Genomic DNA, 19,445 nt, shown 5'->3' on the forward strand with positions numbered 1-19,445 from the left:
GGAGGGGACCGACCACTCTAAAAATTATATCTCCTTATTCTTAAATCTGTGTGGTCTATACCTAAGATAATTTGTACGCCGCAAGGAAATAGACACTATACATTTTAAATATTACCATGTTTTGAAGCTCTTAGTGAAAAATGAAAATTAATTCTTAGTTTTTTTTTTTTTTTTTTTTTTTTCCTTCTCAAATTAAACAAAGATGAGTTTCCCACCAACAAGTTGGGAATGAACATAACTTTCTGAAGCCCGTGTGAAGGCTATACCTAATTACCTATATTGGCCATAGGTACCGTCACCTCCTACAGCAATGTACGTATTCCACTTGTGTTTGTTGCTTAACCCCTATTTGTGGGGTTAAAAGCTTTGTTGCATACAACAAACATATCATTGGAAGAACCCACTTGTCGCATCATCATGTCTGATCGAATACTATCAATCTCTGAGATGCAACGGCACCAACCGATTCCCTCATATGAAACTTTAACTGATTGATTTTATTTCATTTTTTTCATCCAATAGAGACATCAGTTGATCTTATTCTTAAAACCAGGAGGAAGTAAAACAAAAACTTCGTAAGAGGAATCAAAACCACCTCGATCGGGATCTGACCCGACTAGGATAAATGTGTGCGTATCCAATCTAGTAAATACAGATATAAATGAACCATCATAAAACTATAAAAGTAGGTTTTACATGTTTGTAATCAAGTGTTTGACATTGATACAAATATATATGTCTCATAATTTAAAGTATATCTCACATGTTCGGTCATAAAATTTGATAATACAATAATGTAGAAAGTATGCGATAATTTAAGCATGAATATCTAATCTTAAATTCACATGAAATGTAACCTTTGCTTTCTCATGCTAAATTCTCAAAAATAGAAGATAGATATCCATGTAGCTATATGTTGAAATTGAGAATGGTCCCAAAAGGGACCACAATGTTCTCTACTACTTTTTATGCCCAAGGTTTTGGATCTATACAACTTCAGTTTTATGTTCTTAATTGGGCCTATACCTTTGCCTAAGAGGGGCTTAGGTCTTGGCCCCCTCTTTTTATTTATTTTATTTTAAATAAAAAAGAAACTTAAAAAAAAAAAAAAAAACCAAGAAGAAATGAAAACAAAGCTGACCCTAAAGATCGTCTTGGCCATTTCAATTGCATGGTATTTAGAGAATATATATATATATATATATATATATATATATATATATATATATATATATATATATATATATCGCATAATTCTCTAAATTATTATACTGAAATTAGAATGCTTTCTGATACTTCTACCCTTCAAATTATAATTGTAATTGAGCTTTTATTGATATTATTGGTAAAATGCCATTCATTGATCTCATGTCACAGATTAACTGATCGATTCTTCTGCATGTAAGCTGCAATAGTTATTAGTCCCAGAATGAACCAAAGTACTATTACATACAGACCACGTATTGTTGAAATCATAGTGATGACTTAAGACAATGGGTATGAATGTAATTTTTTTCTTTCGGCCAATGGGTATGAATCTAATTAAGTTGGCAGATTTATGTAACCATTCTTTATCATCCACTCAAGACTCCAATGGTTATTGACGTTCCTAAGAGTCCAATAAGCCCACCCAAATGTTGCTCGCCCCCAGACTTCTAACTGAGCCTTGGCAAATCTTTGGTAATCCTCCTTTGTTGCATCTCTCACATTCCATTCAGCTACCCATTCACCTGCAAATGTAAGCCGTTAAGAAATAAACCAACCATACATCAAGCAAACATTTTTGCTTATATGCACTTTCATGCAAACAGTTAGAGCTACATGATGCCTATTTGTATCGGTTTACCAATTTGGTTAATATGTTTAACTTCTAACCTAAACTGAGTTTTCCTTTTACGATAAGAAGTGAGTGATAATTTATGCGTTATTTAATAAAGGCATTTCATAGGCTGAATGAAGGAACATGGACTCACAATAATATTTCCACGGCTACAAAAATTCTAGGGCTGTCCTTGACGTGCAGTCTCATTTTGAACATCTAGGGGAAAGAACAAAAAGTTTCACACCCCAACTTTCTTTTGCTTTTTTCTTTGAGGTATTTCGTAGAACACCTCACTTCAATCGTTTTGCACTTACCTAATTACTCGCTGAAACCTAGAACCACTAACTAAACTAAAGTAGGAATGGATGTCAATGTAGATGAAGTGGCCAACATCAAATCGTAGATAAACAAAGTGGGATTCGGATCACATACCAACAAAAGTGAGAGGGCCATTTGATGTGGTAACAGTGTTCAAATCCGTAGTCCGATTAGTATAGATGAAGTCGATGTTCTGTTGGACAGTCAAGTTGTCAAAAGCACTCACAAAGAGGTTATAGTAATGGACATCAATGACGACTCTCTCCAAGCCACTGGCAACAGGAAAGAGCTCAGTCGGTTCCATTGGTCCTAGTCTGTTTGAGAACACAACGAAAGCTGTGGAAGAGTGCTTGCGAACCGCAGCATAACCAGCCTTGTAGTATGTGGTCAAGTTCTGCAGAGAAGTTCCTGGGGAGAGTGGTTCGTTGATGAGCTCAACTGCGTATAGGCTTGGACTCTTTGCATACCTGCAGTTGTGTATCGCTTAATGTTGAGAATGACAACAATAAATACAACTTGAAAAATAATTTTTGATGGCTTTATCGGACTTCAAATATTTATATTATTAAAATATTAATAGTTTAAAGTAACTGATAGAGTTAGAAATTTGTATATTACTAAATATTATAGAGAAATTTTTAAGTCAATTCATCATATAGTTTATGTATATTGTTACAATGAAGTTGTTAATAGGGTAGACTGGGAGGCAACAACCAAAATTTAATATGAGAAATCTAACTAGAGACCCAGAGTTGCTTAAAATTTCAATGACAAATACCCGTTAGTCACAGTATCCGCTAGCCCTAAAACCATCTAAAACTCTACTCTAAACATTAAGCTTTACAAGAATTTGGCACATATTCTAATGGTCTATAAATGACACTAATTGTTTACCTTGCAGTCAAGAACTCGATGACATCAACTGTCTGCTGTATGTTAGCATCGGTTTGGCCCCATTCCTGAGATCCATCTCTTGAAGCACTGTGTTCAAAACCATTTTGAGATCCTGGTGCTGCATGCAGGTCAATTATTACCTTCAATCCATATTTCCTGCCAAGACAACCACATGTGTGCATAAATTATCTCAGATATTTCTATCAGACTTGGCAAAATCAATGATTTCTAGTCTCCTTTCAAACATGGCCTATGTCATGCTTAGGTTGGTCATTTGATTGGGTCCAGAGTCCAAACTCAACCACTACTTTAATCTAGACATAACTTGGACCCATTGAGGTATTTAAAAAAAATTAAAAAACCCAAGAAGAATAAGCAGCTTTTGGTTGGACCGGTACATACTCTACTTTTAAGCCTCGTTTGATTCACCGAAAGAAAAGTAATTCTTTTATCTTTCTCATGAAAAAAAAAATAAAATTTCTGAAGAACTTTTCATTCCGATGTTTGGTAACATTAGAAAAGTTGTTAAAAAGTTTGTAATTAATGGAATAAAATAATATGTTGTGAGTAATAAATGCAATGAAAGAAGGGGAAAAGTGATTCTTTTGGTGTTTGGAATGAACCACTTTCTCCCTTATTTTCCATTCCTTCAGGAAAGTATTTCATTTCCTTTTGTATTCCAAACGCAAGAAAGGAAATTTGGAAATAAACAAGTTTCATTTCCTGATACTTACTTTCCGTGAACCAAATGTGGCCTTAAACTGAAAAAACTGCATTTCTAGTAAAGGTGAGGATTGATAGTGAGGAAAGTGTTAAGATATAGCAGGATGAAAAGTAAAAACATACTGTGACCAGAGGAAGGCATTGTCCAAGGCTTTCAAGGAACCCCCAACATAAGGGTGTGGAGGGTTTGGGTCGCTTGATATCCACCAACCAACTGGTATTCTCACTGCGTTTAATCCATTTTTTGATATGAAATCAAAGTCGTCTTCAACAATGAATGTCCTCCAGTGCTCCTGATATGCACATGTTCCACACAAAAAAATCAGTCAAACATGTGTCAAAACATTATACCGCTAAATACTGAGACGTTATATTATCCTACTGTCAAATTTAACTATTTACAACATAGCATGACATTAAATCATAATTGTTAAATGGGTAAAGTTTAATTCATGGTCCGACAACACAGCAGTCAAGACAAAAGTACGTTATGGATAAAATGTATGGCAAACTTCTGTAAGAGTGATTATATCCCTTACCTTCATGACTTTAGGAGCCAATTTTCCATAACCATTTGTTATTTGAAACTCCCCCTGCAAACGTCCAGAAATGGTAATCACAAAAACAGAAGGATCATTGTCTCCCCATCCACTACTACTCTCTGCATAATCAGCTGTAACCAACACCTCTGTCTTCGCCTGCAAGAAGAATCCATTGGGTGCTTTGATCCGTACCCGGCTTGAATCATCCGGTTTTCTTATGATTTCAAATGTTTCCGATACACCCGGCGCGGTCACAACAGCCACCACGTCTTTTCCATTTCCCTTTACATCAATTCCCACAAATTGTTTGCCGAAGACCCTGAAATTAAATGTGGTCTCATTGATCCTCCACAACTGCAACACAATTCACATAAAAGAAAATAAGAATATAAACCAACACCATGTATAAGTTATTACATTTTGACAATCAAAACTAATCAAATTGATTACTTTGAATGTTTCCCAGCCTGAAGCTGAGGTTCGGTTGGCAACTATGATGCTTCCTCCTCCATTCTCAGCAGCAAGAAATTTCCCAGTTGTGACTGATTTGAACTGAAGGCCGGTTCCATCCTATAACAAAAGCTCAATCCATAAGTAAAGATATGAAATGACTAACAAGCTATACAGAACTACAGAAGAAGAAGAAGAATGATAATCACCAAGAAGTCCTTGTTGGGAATGCCGTCGAAAAGAGAAGGTTTAATCCAGCCTTCTGTAAGTAGCCAACCTCCGAGATTAACTGCTTTTACTGGAGTAGAAGTTTGAGCAGTCATTTTTCTTCCAAAAGAAATAGAGATCATACATGAAATGAGTACTAAGCATAGTGGCCATGTTCTTGAGTTGAAAGCCATTTTGATTAGGCTTGTTTGTTGGCCGGGCGAAATATGATTGGTGAGACAGAATTAGGATAGAATAAATGGGGGGACAGGTGATGTATAAATAAGGGAGGTGCTCAAGTTGTCAGGATTAGGGAGTTTGACACAATTGGGAGTTGAAAATTCTTTAATTAGTAATAGGAATCCTCGGAAGAATTGGTTCATTTAACCAATGCAAAAAGATGCAATATTATATATTATTGATGCACTAACTTTTGGTTTGTTCAAGACTTCAAGAAGATTTATTTGACTCAATTCTATATCTGGCAAATTTGATAAATCGAGCTGGATTCTATTTTTTTATGTAACAATGAGATAAAAATAGTTAAATTCTGCATAACTAAAATAATTTAGTATTTAATAAATCGTTTTTCTTAAAATAAATAATTAAAACGCACAGACACCTTTCAATTTATAAAAATAGAATGAGAGAAAAATAGAGCTGGATTCTGTTTTTTGATGTAACAAACTAACAATGAGATAAAAATAGTTAGATTCTGCATAACTAAAATAATTGAGTATTTAATAAATCATTTTTCTTAAAATGAATAATCAAAACTATGTGCGACACCCTTAAATTTATAAATATGTAACGTTTTACTTGATTTACTTAAGCATTTAGACTAACTTAGGTACAATAAGTTGGAAGGGAGATATCTCTTCTAAAGTAGAAGACGACTATATAGAGTGAAGAACCTTTGACATGTATGTATTGAGTTGTCTATCATTATTATACAAAACTGATTTTTTCATTGAGCTAATCTACTACTATACATTCAATATAGGCTTAATGGTCGAAATACCCCATGACATTTCCTTCTATTGTCAATTTACATACTAACTTATTAATTTTACCCAATAATATAATTTTTCTAAAGTTTGCCGATTTCCACATTTCCGTTAACTTCCGTCAAGTTCCATCATTAAGTGTCATCATGTTCGAAACACGTGAAGGTATTTTGGTCTTTTTTTTTATCTTTTATCTTTTTCTTTTTGGGATCAAAATCCCACTATCCTTTATGATTAAAAAAAAAATTCCACTATCCATGAATCTATATTTTGTTATGGAAAAATATTATTTTTACATGAATGATTCAATTTGATAAGCTCAAATATTTATCATATGTCAAATGATTATTGAAAAAGCATACCAAAATGCTAAAAAAGAAACCTAGATATTAAGAAAACACCCTTTCTTAAAAAAAAAAAAACAAAAAACAAGTCTACAGACGTTAAGCTCATCATGTATATACAATATTTATTCAGAGTAAGGTTAGAGTTTTGGTCTCATATTCACATCTCGACCATTCAGTGTTTAGATACTAATGTATAGATCATCTCTGTAAAATTTCAACCAAATTGATGATCTTTAAGGTATCTAACTCGCTTAAACCAATAGACGAACTGAATCTATCTAACTTGAACCGTACAAACTTTAGGCAGTTATTAATGTCTTAACAACCATCAATTTGGCTGAAATTTTGCAAAGATGATCTATACATTAGTACCTAAAAACTAAACGGTCTAGATGTGGATATGAGACCGAAAAGTGACCATAAACCCTAACCTTGCTCTGGATAGGATCTGTATATATATCTCAAAAAAAAAAAAAAATCAAATGTATATGATAAATTAAGTTGAGTTAGTCTAATAAAAAAAAGGTTAGTCTAAACAAAAATTAGATTAGATAAACAAAAACCAAAAAATTAAAATTAAGTAAAATGACCAAAATACCCTCACATGTTTCGCACATGATGATATTTAACGGTGGAACTCAATGGAAGTTAACGGAAATATGAAAATTGGCAAACTTTGGAAAAGTTAGTGTGTTATTGGGTAAAATTGATAAGTTAGTGTGTAAATCGACAATAGAAGAAAATGTCAGGAGGTATTTTGGCCATTAAGCTTTCAATATAATAAGAGCACCCACTACCTATGTACGAAGTCATGGGTTCGAGTCACCATAGGGGCAGGAGTGAAACCCTTTGATCATCTTTTTTTTTTTTTTTTTTTTTAAAAAAAGATGATTCCCATAATATAGATGCAATATAGAGAGAATTTTTTTTTTTGAAAGGGTAATATAGAAAGATTTACCGGTGTGAGATTTGCAATCTTCTTAGGTCGACCAAATCATTGCATAGACATTTTCTTATTCAAATGCCGCATTTTAGCATTTGTTCCACCGGTCATTGAAATTTGAACATACGTACGCACCTATCAATCTAGACTTTCATCACACCATGTCTGTGCCAAACTGAAAAGGAGAAGGTCAGCGCAGGGTTTCCTTATAAACAGGGATACTCGATAATAAACGAACAATACGTTGAACTTGAATATTTCTGAAAAAAAAAAGTAAACTGTCATTTTGGCATGAATCTAACCAATCATTTTTCCAGAAAATTAAAGACCAATTACCATAAACCAATACTGGTAGTCATCGATTAGTTTCAGATTGAATATCGAATATAAGAAGATCACCCAGTATGTTAATATATATGGAGAGCCTCCAAGGCTGTAACTAATATGGTTGCATTGCCCGTACGTTTTCACACTTTATGCCCTGTTTTTGAGCTCAAAAGCGATTCCAATTGGATCACAAAGATACAAATAAGGAAGCTTCTAACCAGACCCCATAAGATTCAACACCTTTTTCAAGCAAACACCGATGGAAGATGTTTGAAGCATAGAATATCCAAAAATTTAGAGTTGAAATAGTTGTAGACAAGCCGCAATCCAAGGCTACCTATTGTATGGTTTATGCGTGTGTATCCTTGGAGGAATTCTGTACACAAGAACAGAAATGAGGGTATTTTTATTTTTATTTTGGTTACACCCCGGAACTTTAATTGGTCAACTAGACCACTTGCATGAGAAAAGTTTTCTAACTTATACTATTAGTCCTCGTTTGGTTGCCGGAAAAAAAATTAGTTCTTTAGTCTTTCCTATGAGCATGAGAAAGTAAATTTCTCCTAGTTTTCCTACCAATGTTTGGAAACGCTGAGAAAGTAATCGGAAAATATATTTTACTTTCCTTTCCGATGTTTGGTTTCTGCATGACATGAATAGGAAAGTAGGTAACATTAATTTTCTAATAATATCTTTATTATCAAAACGTAAACAATTCAAAATTAAAAAGTATCATGGATAATTTGGTAATAACAAGCATTAAAATGATCTTTAGAGTAAGCAATTAATGTAGGAAAAATATGAGGGAAAATGAATCCCATAGGGTGTGGGAGGATCTATTTTCTCCCATATTTTTCCATGCATAAAGGCTGTTCCTTTCCTTGGGTGTGTCAAACACAGGAAAAGATAAAGTTTTCATTCCCAACATTTCCATTCTGTGTACCAAACGAGACCTTAAGATTGCGAAATTGATATATGAGCTAATGCGCATATATATTTTTAATTTCTTATTGATATACAAATTTTAAAATGTGTGAACCAGCCGGTGAAAAAAATGTATGAAGTTGTTTTTTTTTTTTTGAAAGGAGTTGTTTTTCTTATTTGTATAATATGTATTGAATGCCGAGCAACAAAAGAAATCTTGCATCTAAAAGCAACAAAATTACTTGTAGGATAAACACTTTGAAATTTGACGATGTGGTGTCAGCTTAGTGGTTAGAGTACCCACTACCTAAGATCAAGGTCCTGGGTTTGAGTCACTATGGGGGTATGAGTGAAATCCTTTGATCCTCTTTACATAAAAAATAAATAAATAAATAAATAAACACTTTGAAATTTGAATGCAGTAACACTTAGACCGGCCATCAAAGCCAAAAATTCATTATTATATTTTTAAATGCATTGGATGAGATATTCTAATTAGTTAATCCCAAAGGTTTTAGGAAATTAATAAAAGTTTTGAGTTGGTCAAACGAAGAACCAAGAGAAAACCCACTAATTTATAGTGGGGAGAAAAAGAATTAACTGAAAATGGTCAAACGAATTACGCTTCATTTTCATGGGGTTGGACCTCGATAAATCATTTTATGATAATGTTGACATTCAACAGATAGGCCTTAAGCATGTTAAATGTTCCATTTCATTAGTTGACTTTGCCAGCTTCTAGACCTATAAGCAATTGGACATTGATCGAAATCCAATTTCGTTTTTCTCTTCTGCATGCGCATACCAAATAGAGGTCACAGAAAAGGAAGACAGTTGAGTGGGAAAGGAAGGTTTTGACGCAGATCGTGCTCGATCAGACTGCTGCAACTAGACATAAGATATATAGCGCAAAGTCATCACAAGCCGTTATTATTGGCTGACTATGGCTTCACTCATGAGTCGTGTAAAACTGCTCTAATTAGTGCTGTAGGGCGTTTTAGCAATGAAGTTGTCGGTTTTGATTATTGAGAGCATCATTCGTAAAACTAGCTATATTCTAGCCAATGTAGCCAATGAAGAAAAGGCTTCACGAAAAACATGCACGAACGAGACATATATTAATATTACTACTGATCTTAATCCTTACCTCTCCTTGTATGATAGTATTATGTCGATCAGGGTCGATATATTTTCCATATTCCCACCCTGTCACAAGCTAGTGAAGCTACAAACAAAGGCGTGAATCAATCCAATGATAACTAGAATTGAATATGCCGGCGTAAGTGTTTTAGTCAACTAGAATTGCTAGATATTCTTCCTTTCAAAAAAACAAAACATCTTGTCAGTATCAAATAAAAAAAAAAATTACTGACCGGTTTTCTAGATGCATATGAACATCTAGTTTGATCTAGAATATTATTTCTTAAAAAGAAAAAAGAAGATAGTTTTACGGTACTAAGCATACCCAGACAGGTTCTATCTATATGTTGAGATGCCCGCTACTCAGGTTTCCATTATTTTTCTAATCCTGTAGAAAAGTTCGTGATCTTGGGCACTTTTGCTTCCTAAATTAGCTACCTTCTGTTGGAAGTGGGTGGTTGGAATTTGTGGATGCTCATGGCCTATTCGAGCCTAGTGGACTCGGAGTTGCAAGTATAGTGGGCTGCGCATAGCACATAATCGGAAAGAGACAACAAATTGGGTTACTTCATCATCGCTAATTAAGTAATGGAAAAAATTATGTTTAGTTTTTGTACTATGACTCTGTCATCGTTTCAGTCCCTAACATTATAATTTAATTTGAAAAGTCCATGATGTCACAATTACTGTCTAATAAGTCCTCGCCGTTAAGATTCCGTCAAGTTGGACCTTTATGTTGCTGCTGTGGCACTCCAAGCCAGACCACCTCATCATTTACAGGCCATGCAACCTGTAAATTGTCCAATATAACCCTCCTTCTTCTTCACACCCAAACCACCACAACCACCACCAAGCTCTCTTTCCAAGCCCAACCCCTCGCCGCCTTGTCTGAAACTGAATCAACCAACCTCTCTCCCTCCTCTCTTACTCAAAGAACTCAAACTCGAATTTCCTCTGCTGCTGCATCACCAAAACTTGAACAGGAACAAAGTCTCTGAGAGCAGTTTCAAGGTCACCATCACCAAAACCACCTTTGCACCCCCACCACTTGCTACTGCACCACCTCCTACTCTATTTGTCACTACACCCAATCCCACCACCCTTACCCTCCACCACAACCATCCCCAGACCCACTTCTCCAAGCCACTGCCTCTCAACTCCTCATTTCTAATCCCCCAGATCCTTACCTTCACCACCACCAAAATTACCACAAGCACCACCGAGCTCAACCAACAATCCCATTGCGATTATATATCCGCAAATTCCAAGAACTACACCTGCATAGTCAATCAAACCAATATATCCAACATCTGGGTATTTCCAAGTTCATCAAAAACCAAATTCCACCTCAAATTAACCCCAATTCTTTCTTTGAAACCCAAAATTACCCTAAAACAATTAATCTGAAGCACTGAGATTGGGTTACCTATCCCAATCCTCAGCCTACTTCAGTAAAATAGCAACCACGTGCAGCGTCGCCGCCATCACTGATTACACGCATTTCCATGAGTGTAATTGTATCTTTAAACACTAGAATTATGCTAATCCTCAAACTAATCTTATGTAATTAATCCATTGTTATTTATTTGTAGGAAATAAGTGGAGTCACAGAAATCAAAAGCAAAATGGTGCGAAAATGGAGCAATTCAGAGTTTTTAGCAAAAGGACGAAATTGTGGAAAGCTTAATTAAACAGTTCAATTGATTAATTATGCAATTAAGCTTAATTGGTTAATTAAGCTTAATTGGTCAATTAAGCTCAAAGGAAACGTGCAGCTATTTTATTTAATTGCTTAATTGTTTAATTGCTTGTCACTTTGTGGTCTGTTGGCTTTGCTTTAATTGCAAAGACTAGGTCATAAGATGATAGCAACATGGCCTGCACGTGTCACCTTACCTCACCAGCTCTCTATCCCTTCATTTTCTTTTGTTTTCTTAGCCATAGATCTTCCTAGGATCCCTCGCACCCATTATAATCCAAGCGTCCATTTCTTAGCAGGAGGGAGATATATATACAACCATCTCTACAACGAGAAGACAGAACCTGCAGTAGCCGCACCAGCACAAACAGGGCAGCCCTTTGGGCTGCTCTCTTCTCCACCTTCCTCCTCCATTTTTCCTCTTTTCTTTATAATTTCTTTTGAGATTTAAAGAACTACTCACACAAACCTTCAAGGATCTATCAAGGAACTCAATCTCTACAAGATTCAATATTTGAGTATTTTGTGGAGTTGTAATTCAAGGCTAGTCATGCTAGCTCCATAGCTATTTGTGACTATCCTTGTTTTCTCCTACACTTCTCTACTCTTTGCTATTTGAACTTTGTAATTTTGATGTTCATGAATATGGGTTATGAGTAGTTACTTTTGGGAGCTAGGGTTTCTAACTCTAGCTCAATTTTGATGTAATTGACATATTTTTCAAGTGATAAATAATGTATTTTCATATGGGTGCATTCTAATTACTATGTTACTTGGTTCTTGATGCATGAATTTAGGGAATTAACCACTCTCTTTGTTATGTGTTGAGATTTGTGATGTGTGATACAATTGGTGGTTCTTTTGTTCACTAGCTTCATGTAATTAGTGTGGTGTGTCAAGTAGTTGCTTAATCGAGAATGAATGATTGCCTAAGTTTCTATTTTCTTGTGCCCTTCGCCTTTAATCCTAGACGTTGTGGCCCTAACAAGGCATAATGATTAGGGTTAGAGAGTTCATTCTTGCCTTAACTGGAAGAATGGATACCAAATAAGAGAAATTGACTTAGTGGCCTTAACCAGCATTAGGTAGAAAACTAAGTAATCGTTAAATTTTAGGTTGTAACTATTGCATGCTTAAATCCCTAATTTCTAGAGCTCTAGGCCTTTAGTTCATGTTTTGGTGGCCCTAATAAGGTACTAACTCATGAATTAGAGAGTTCATATTTGTCCTAACTGAAAATGTGAATACCCTTAAGGAAATTCGGCTTAGTGGCCTTGACCGGCATTAAGTACGGGATTTGGTTCTCATGAAGATATGTTTGTTTGCTTGAAATGTGTTCGTTGCATTGAAATTGCTATAGAGTGATCCCTAGTACCCAAATTTATCTCTCTTTTATTTCTTTTTTTTCTTTGTTTTTAATTGTTGTTGTTAATTTAGTTTTTGATTTAGTCTTTTAGAAAATTAAAACCACTATTTTGAATGACAATTTCTATCTCATTGTAGATAGCCATCACTAGGCTCTTAGTTTTGATTAGGCTTTGGTGAAAACCAAAGCCGAGCATTGCTAAGGCTTGGTGCCTTAGAATAACATTTTTATTTATTTTCTTTTTCTTTTGCTTTTGTTATTTGCTTAGTGACTTTAGTTCCGACCACCCAAGGATTGTGGGTTAGCCACTAATCCCCGTGGTACGATAACTTTGGGCATAATATTTCCCTATCTTGACAATGATACGTACGCTTGCGTAAATGTGTATCAAGTCAATGGCGCCGTTGCCGGGGATTAGGGTTTAATAGCCTTAATCCATTGGTAAATCGGTTCTAGGTCACTTTGGCATATTTTTGATTATTTCTTATTAAAAAAAAATTGTTGTTATTTTAATTTAGTTATTTATGTTTTGTGTGCTCATTTTTCTATTTTCTTTTTAAATTTTGGTTACTAATTTTATTTTTTGGGAACTCATAGGTGCTTATTTTCTTATCATATTGAGCTATGGATCGATGGAACTATGGATGGGATGATCCGAGGGGATATGAGCAAGAAAGTTTCTATGGTGGAGGTCATCAAGTGTGGAATTCTCATGCGGTCGGTTCTATGTCCTCTTGCAATGAAACTTGTGCTTTGTGTAATTCTCCATGGCATTCATGTTTTGAGAGCTCTTTGAGATTTGAATGCCCAAATTTTATGCAAGAGTGTGAGTACATGTATCTGTTTGGCTCCAATTTTGTTACAGCTGGTCAACAGTCTCTTTTCTGCGCGGGCGTGCCAGCACCGTTCGGGTACGGTCGTCGGGGGTGTCCCTTGACCTGACTTCTTTCAAGCAATTGTAGACGAGGAGAGAACCAACCTCGTCGTGGGATTCTTTATGCCTCGTGGTGAGGACTTTTGCTAATCTTCTTGAAAATCACAATCGATACTCGATGTTGTAGATCGAGCAGAGCGAGAACCACTGGGAAGTAGAGAGAACTTGCTAAAGCGTGACTTTAGCTTGGCTGGTTTGCAAGGGCGTTACGCTTTCTTGGGTGGTTCCATAACCGTTGTGCTCGTGGTACTACAATCGGCTCCCGAGGAGACTAGGACCGAAGTACGTTGACAGAGGGTTTGGTGGCACTGAAAGTCGGCTTCTGAGAAGACTAGGACTAGGAGTGTGATCACCGGTAAGAGAAAGAGAAGGAGAGGAGTTGCTCTGAGAGAGGTTTGCTCTAGAGAGACTTAGATCATCTTAGAGATGTATTGATGAGTGAATTGTGTGTTGAAGTGTTTCATTGTAACCTCTATTTATAGGCTACCATGCCAAGGTGTTTAGCATTAAACAAATGATAGTGGAGCATTAATTGGAGATAAGAAATGATGAATTTTGGAGATAAGGAAGCATAATTGGAGATAAAGCATGATGAATTTCGGAGATAAGGAGATAAGGAGGCATAATTGGAGATAAGGAATGATGAATTTTGGAGATAAGGAAGCACTTTCTGCTCCTTTATTCCTTCAATTTTATCTCCATCAAGCACTCAGATTTTGACCGTGACTTCTTCATAAGAAATGTTCCACTATGAGTGTAGATCACCCTGGTAAAATTTCAGAGCTTTTGATATAGTGGTTGGGCCGAAAACGCTGCTGGACCTCTTACAGGTCTAGTTTTCCAAGCCTCTCTAGACAAGGAAATTGGACTGATTGTTTGAAGGCCTTCCACTCAAAACTAGCTCTGTCACTCTTCATAAGAAATGATCCTTGGGATTTCCAGATTTAATCTGGAAAGTTTCAGCTCATTTGAATTTCGTTTGGTTAGTCTGCCGCCCCTCCTTCCTTGTTTAGCTCGGTTTCTCCTAGCCGAAGTAGGAAAATGTGCTAAAGTTGACTTTTCATGCTTTCATGCTTCCATGCTTCCATAGTAGGCTTTATTTAGCCTCTAAATATATATTTCGAACTTGTCGACAATATATAGCTTGAGCCACTGACATTGGCTCAATTTCTCCAAGACGTGCCTTGTCAGGCCAAAATGCTCATTTTGGGTCCAAACATTGCCCCCCAGACCTCGAAGTCAAAGGTCTTCGTCTTGACTGAAGAGGTCTTGAATCAGTACTACTCTTATAATGTTGTCGCTCCAAAATCACTTGTATTGGCTTGACTGTTTCCATATAGGCCTCTAAATAGGCCATAAAGCTTGAATGCCGTAATCTGAAATGCCTTTGTCATGAACTGACGCTTCCTATGCCAACTTTATTGCCCCCCATGGATCTAGCGAAACTTGGGCAGGTTGTAGGCAATCAAAACTTTAGCGTGCCCCCCATACGAAGGAGACTGCTTTTGATCGCGAATGAGGATCCTTCTCTTCCTTGGTGGTAGCTTCGCCATGTGTATAGCAACAAGTATCTGCCTTGTTTGCTGGCTCTCTGTTGATTTTGTCAAATGTAGGTGTTGGAGCCGCTTTCCTGGCTAGATCAAGGCCTATAGTACTTGGCGAAATAAGATGCAAAATAGCAAATTGTTTGCTTTCATTTAATCCTTCGCGAGTCTTATGCCAAAGAGGATGATTGGATCATGGCTATCGTCATCATGACGTGTGACCAAGTGAAACCACCATATTTTTCTGCAACTTTAGCATCTAAAACCGCATCGGTTTTAATCATGTTTTATTTAAAAAACATCAGGCCACTATGCTGGCCCTGCGGTGGTAGGAAAAGGTGGAATATCTTCACTGTCGCCTTAGATGCGATTCTCAAGATGGAATAATGACTCATTAATTATCAACTAGGGCCACTCACTGGCCCAGCTAATAAATTAATCTCCAACTAGTGAGAAATGATTGTTGCTAGTGTGTGTTCATATAATTACAACTCTTCACGCGGTTTAGGGCCCGACTGGCCACCGGATTCCCCTAATGTATATCGAGGTTGAAAGTTGTTAATTATTGAATACTACTTGCGACAAATAAATGACTCTTGAGTTATTCTCCGAAACTTTGACTTGTTGTCAGTCGGAACTATTGTTGTTCTTCCTTTGAATTCCTTAATTCGAAAATCGTTATCCCTTCTTCGAAAGGTTGACTTATGTTCCGACTTGTCTTTGTAATTGAAATTGTGGTTGCGTGATTTTCTATCCTTTTGAATGTTGTTATATTGTTGGATTCACTTACCGATTTGGTTGTTTGCCATCGCTTTGTTCAGTGAATCCGGTTCGTTAAAAATTGTGCTGATTGCTATTAATGTTGGACTTGGTAATTATTTCTTCTTTGGGTATTTTTTCGAGTCTAGTTTACTTGATTGCTTCCACAGACTCGATTGTTGTGATTTGTCTCATCATCTTTTCAAGTCCAACTGTTATATGTTCATACGCTGTGTTGAATTGATTTAGGGATTCACCCTCAAACCGTGTGTATCCATTTGTTGTGTTATCAAGTGAATCCTGTTCATGGAAATGTTGCCAGTGTTTGCTTCTGTTTTCTAAATTTGATCAAGTCCAATTATTGTGTATGCTATTATTTGTTCTTTGAATTTGAACGAGTATTGCCACCCAAAGCTCCTCCACAGTGCACAGACCGCAGCAAAGTTGTGAGCCCAGTATGAGGTAAAAGTAAAAAGGAAAAGGTACGTGAACGACAAACTTTGGGTCCCTATAAGCATAGTGGATGGTTGGACAACTGTCTTGTGAATTTCTTTTAGTTGTCTGAGTGATGTTGATTGTTGCTCTCTTGTTAGACTTGAAATGTCATTTGACAACCCTCAAGGAATTTGAATCATTATTCCGGGAGGATCCTGTCGAGCGCAACTCGTTGACACTTCTCGTGCCTCAGAGGTATGAGTCAAGGAAAAGTGGATCTTCAGCTATTTAATCTACTGAACAGCGGAATGAAATTCCTCGCAAGGACATGTCGACTTCGAAATTAAGTAAGAGGGATTTAATTGTGTTTTAGTACTCGGCATTTGACGTTGCTTGTGAAATTTTAGGATTGTAAAAAAATGTGAAAGCATGGTTTCGGCGAGTGGGTTGCTTTGGGGTAGCCAAGGAAGCTACGTGATTAGAAGATTTATGGGTTTGACTAAGGTCACCCTATGTTATACTTTAAAGTGTGTAGACCTCCTCGGGATTGCTTAAACAAGATAATGCGGATTCACCATGGGCTCGAAGCGTGTCATAAGGGAAGAAGGAGAAGAGGTGTGTGTCACTGTGCGACCTCTATGGCGACTTCTTGAATTATGTTTCTTCGACTCACTCGTATGTGCGGTAGAAACTCCGTATCAATTATGGCTATAGTTTACTCGAGTTTTTGGACGTCGAGATTGGCGTACGTACGAGGAAACAAGGCTACTTTGTTCTGTGGACCAAATGGTTCGACTCTAGGTATCGACAAATTTGGTCGATATCGACGTGTGTTAACTATTGCGTAGTTGAGTTCGTTCGGAGCTCCACCATTTGCCGAAGTCAACAATGGAAGGTCATGAAGTAAGACGTATTTCAAGGAAGGGCAGGCGACTCTCTAGGATTCTGGCCATTTACAACAACACGTGTTACCGGTAAGGATCCTAGAAGGACTGCGAGTATTTCTTCCTTGTTAATAGTTACGTTGACTTTTATTTTCTTCCTTTGGTTGATTTTGTGTAGTTGGAATCATGCTAGTTCAACATTGAAACCTCTCCATTTGAGTTGTTTCCAAGGTTTAGAAAATCTTGTGTTCGAAAAGGTTTTTCGGGTTGCAAAAAAAATTTGAGTAAAGTGATTTCAAAGTTATTTTCAAAATTGTTTTCAATTCCAACAAATTTCACCCAAAGGTGAGAAATTTTAACCCTCCGAATCAGTCTCAAGGCTGAGATTCTTAATCTTAAGGTTATGCTGATTTCCCCGTTGTTTGGCTCCAATTTTGTTGCAGCTGGTCAACAGTCTCTTTTCTTGCGCGGGCGTGCCAGCACCGTTCGGGTGCGGTCGTCGGGGGTGTCCCTTGACCTGACTTCTATCAAGCGATTGTAGACGAGGAGAGCACCAACCTCGTCGTGGGATTCTTTCTGCCTCGTGGTGAGGACTTTTGCTGAGCTTCTTGAAAATCACAATCGATACTCGATGTTGTAGATCGAGCAGAGCGAGAACCACCGGGAAGTGAGGAGAACTTGCTAAAGCGTGACTTTAGCTTGGCTGGGTTGCTAGGGCGTTACCCTTGCTTGGCTGGTTCTGTAACCGTTGTGGTCGCGGCACTACCGTCGGCTCCCGAGGAGACTAGGACCGAAGCACGTTGACAGAGGGTTTGGTGGCACTGAAAGTCGGCTTCTGAGAAGACTAGGACTAGGAGTGTGATCACCGCTAAGAGAAAGAGAAAGAGAGGGAGAGGAGTTGCTCTTAGAGAGGTTTGCTCTAGAGAGAACTTAGATCATCTTAGAGATGTTGTTGTTGTATGTGAATGGGTGTTTGTGGTGTTGGTGTTTGGTCGTGGTACTACAATCGGCTCTCAAGGAGACTAGGACCGAAGCACGTTGACAGAGGGTTTAGTGGCACTGAAAGTCGGCTTCTGAGAAGACTAGGACTAGGAGTGTGATCACCGGTAAGAGAAAGAGAAGGAGAGGAGTTGCTCTTAGAGAGGTTTGCTCTAGAGAGAACTTAGATCATCTTAGAGATGTTGTTGTTGTATGTGAATGGGTGTGTTAGAATGAGAGGAGAAGGTGTTTATATAGGGAAGAAAAAGAAGAGTGAAATGATGAGTGGAAGAAAAATAATGAAAGTAGATCTAAGTTCACTTGTAAAATATGGAAAAGATAGAGAAAAGATGAAATGAAAGCAAAGCATGAAGGTGCAGCAACATGGAAGTGGTGATGATCTATTAAAGATGAACATGTGGGTAGGAAACATGAACATGTGAATATTAAGCTGGTTTTAGGTCAGTTTCTGCCCCTTTATTCCTTCAATTATTTCTCCAACAAGACTTCATTATATGCCTTCGACTTCTTCATATGAAATGTTCCACTATGAGTGTAGATCATCCTGACAAATTTCCAGATTTTTATTCCATGTGGTTGGGCCGAAAATGCTGCTGGACCTCTTACAGGTCCAGTTTTCCAGTTTTGCTTCTGTAGAAAATTGGGCTGATTGTTTGAAGGTCTTCCACTCAAAAAAAGCTCTTGCACTCTTCATAAGAAATGATCCTTGTGCTGTCTAGAATGGATCTGGAAAGTTTCAGCACATTTCGATTTCATTTGGTTAGTCTGCCACCCCTCCTTCCTTGTCTAGCTCGGTTTTTCCTAGCCGAAGTAGGAAAATATGCTAAAGTTGACTTGTCATACTTCCATAGTAGGCTTTATTTAGCCTCTAAATATATATTTCAAGCTTGTCGACAATATATAGCTTGAGCCACTGATATTGGCTCAATTTCTCCAAGACGTGCCTTGTCAGGCCAAAATGTTCATTTTGGGTCCAAACACCCGTTATAGCAACTTTGGAATCAATTTCTAATGACTTCTAGAGCTCCAAAATTTTGAAATGTTAACACAACAATGTTCATCATCTTGGCCAATGATCTGGAAGATTTCACTTCTTTTTGACTGGACTTGAAGTCGTGGCAATTTTTCCAAATCTGCTTTATGAGAAAGGAAACTTGGAAACTCTTCTGCAAGTTGTTTTG

The 19,445-nt window shown here is 37.1% G+C and overlaps 1 protein-coding gene across 1 annotated transcript; it reads right to left on the minus strand.

Annotated features, from left to right (window-relative positions):
- Positions 1–1,304: 1,304 nt before the first annotated feature.
- Positions 1,305–5,209, minus strand: LOC133707550 (probable glucan 1,3-beta-glucosidase A). Its single transcript, XM_062133200.1, has 7 exons — positions 4,959–5,209; positions 4,750–4,869; positions 4,297–4,653; positions 3,881–4,050; positions 3,035–3,190; positions 2,255–2,607; positions 1,305–1,730 (listed from the first exon to the last, which is right to left on the minus strand). The coding sequence occupies exons 1-7, from the start codon at positions 5,148–5,150 to the stop codon at positions 1,543–1,545; spliced, it is 1,536 nt and encodes a 511-aa protein (XP_061989184.1). The 5' UTR covers positions 5,151–5,209; the 3' UTR covers positions 1,305–1,542.
- Between the last annotated feature and the right edge of the window lie 14,236 nt (positions 5,210–19,445).

The sequence above is a fragment of the Rosa rugosa genome, chromosome 4 (genome assembly GCF_958449725.1).
Source record: "Rosa rugosa chromosome 4, drRosRugo1.1, whole genome shotgun sequence".
Lineage (NCBI taxonomy): Eukaryota > Viridiplantae > Streptophyta > Magnoliopsida > Rosales > Rosaceae > Rosa > Rosa rugosa.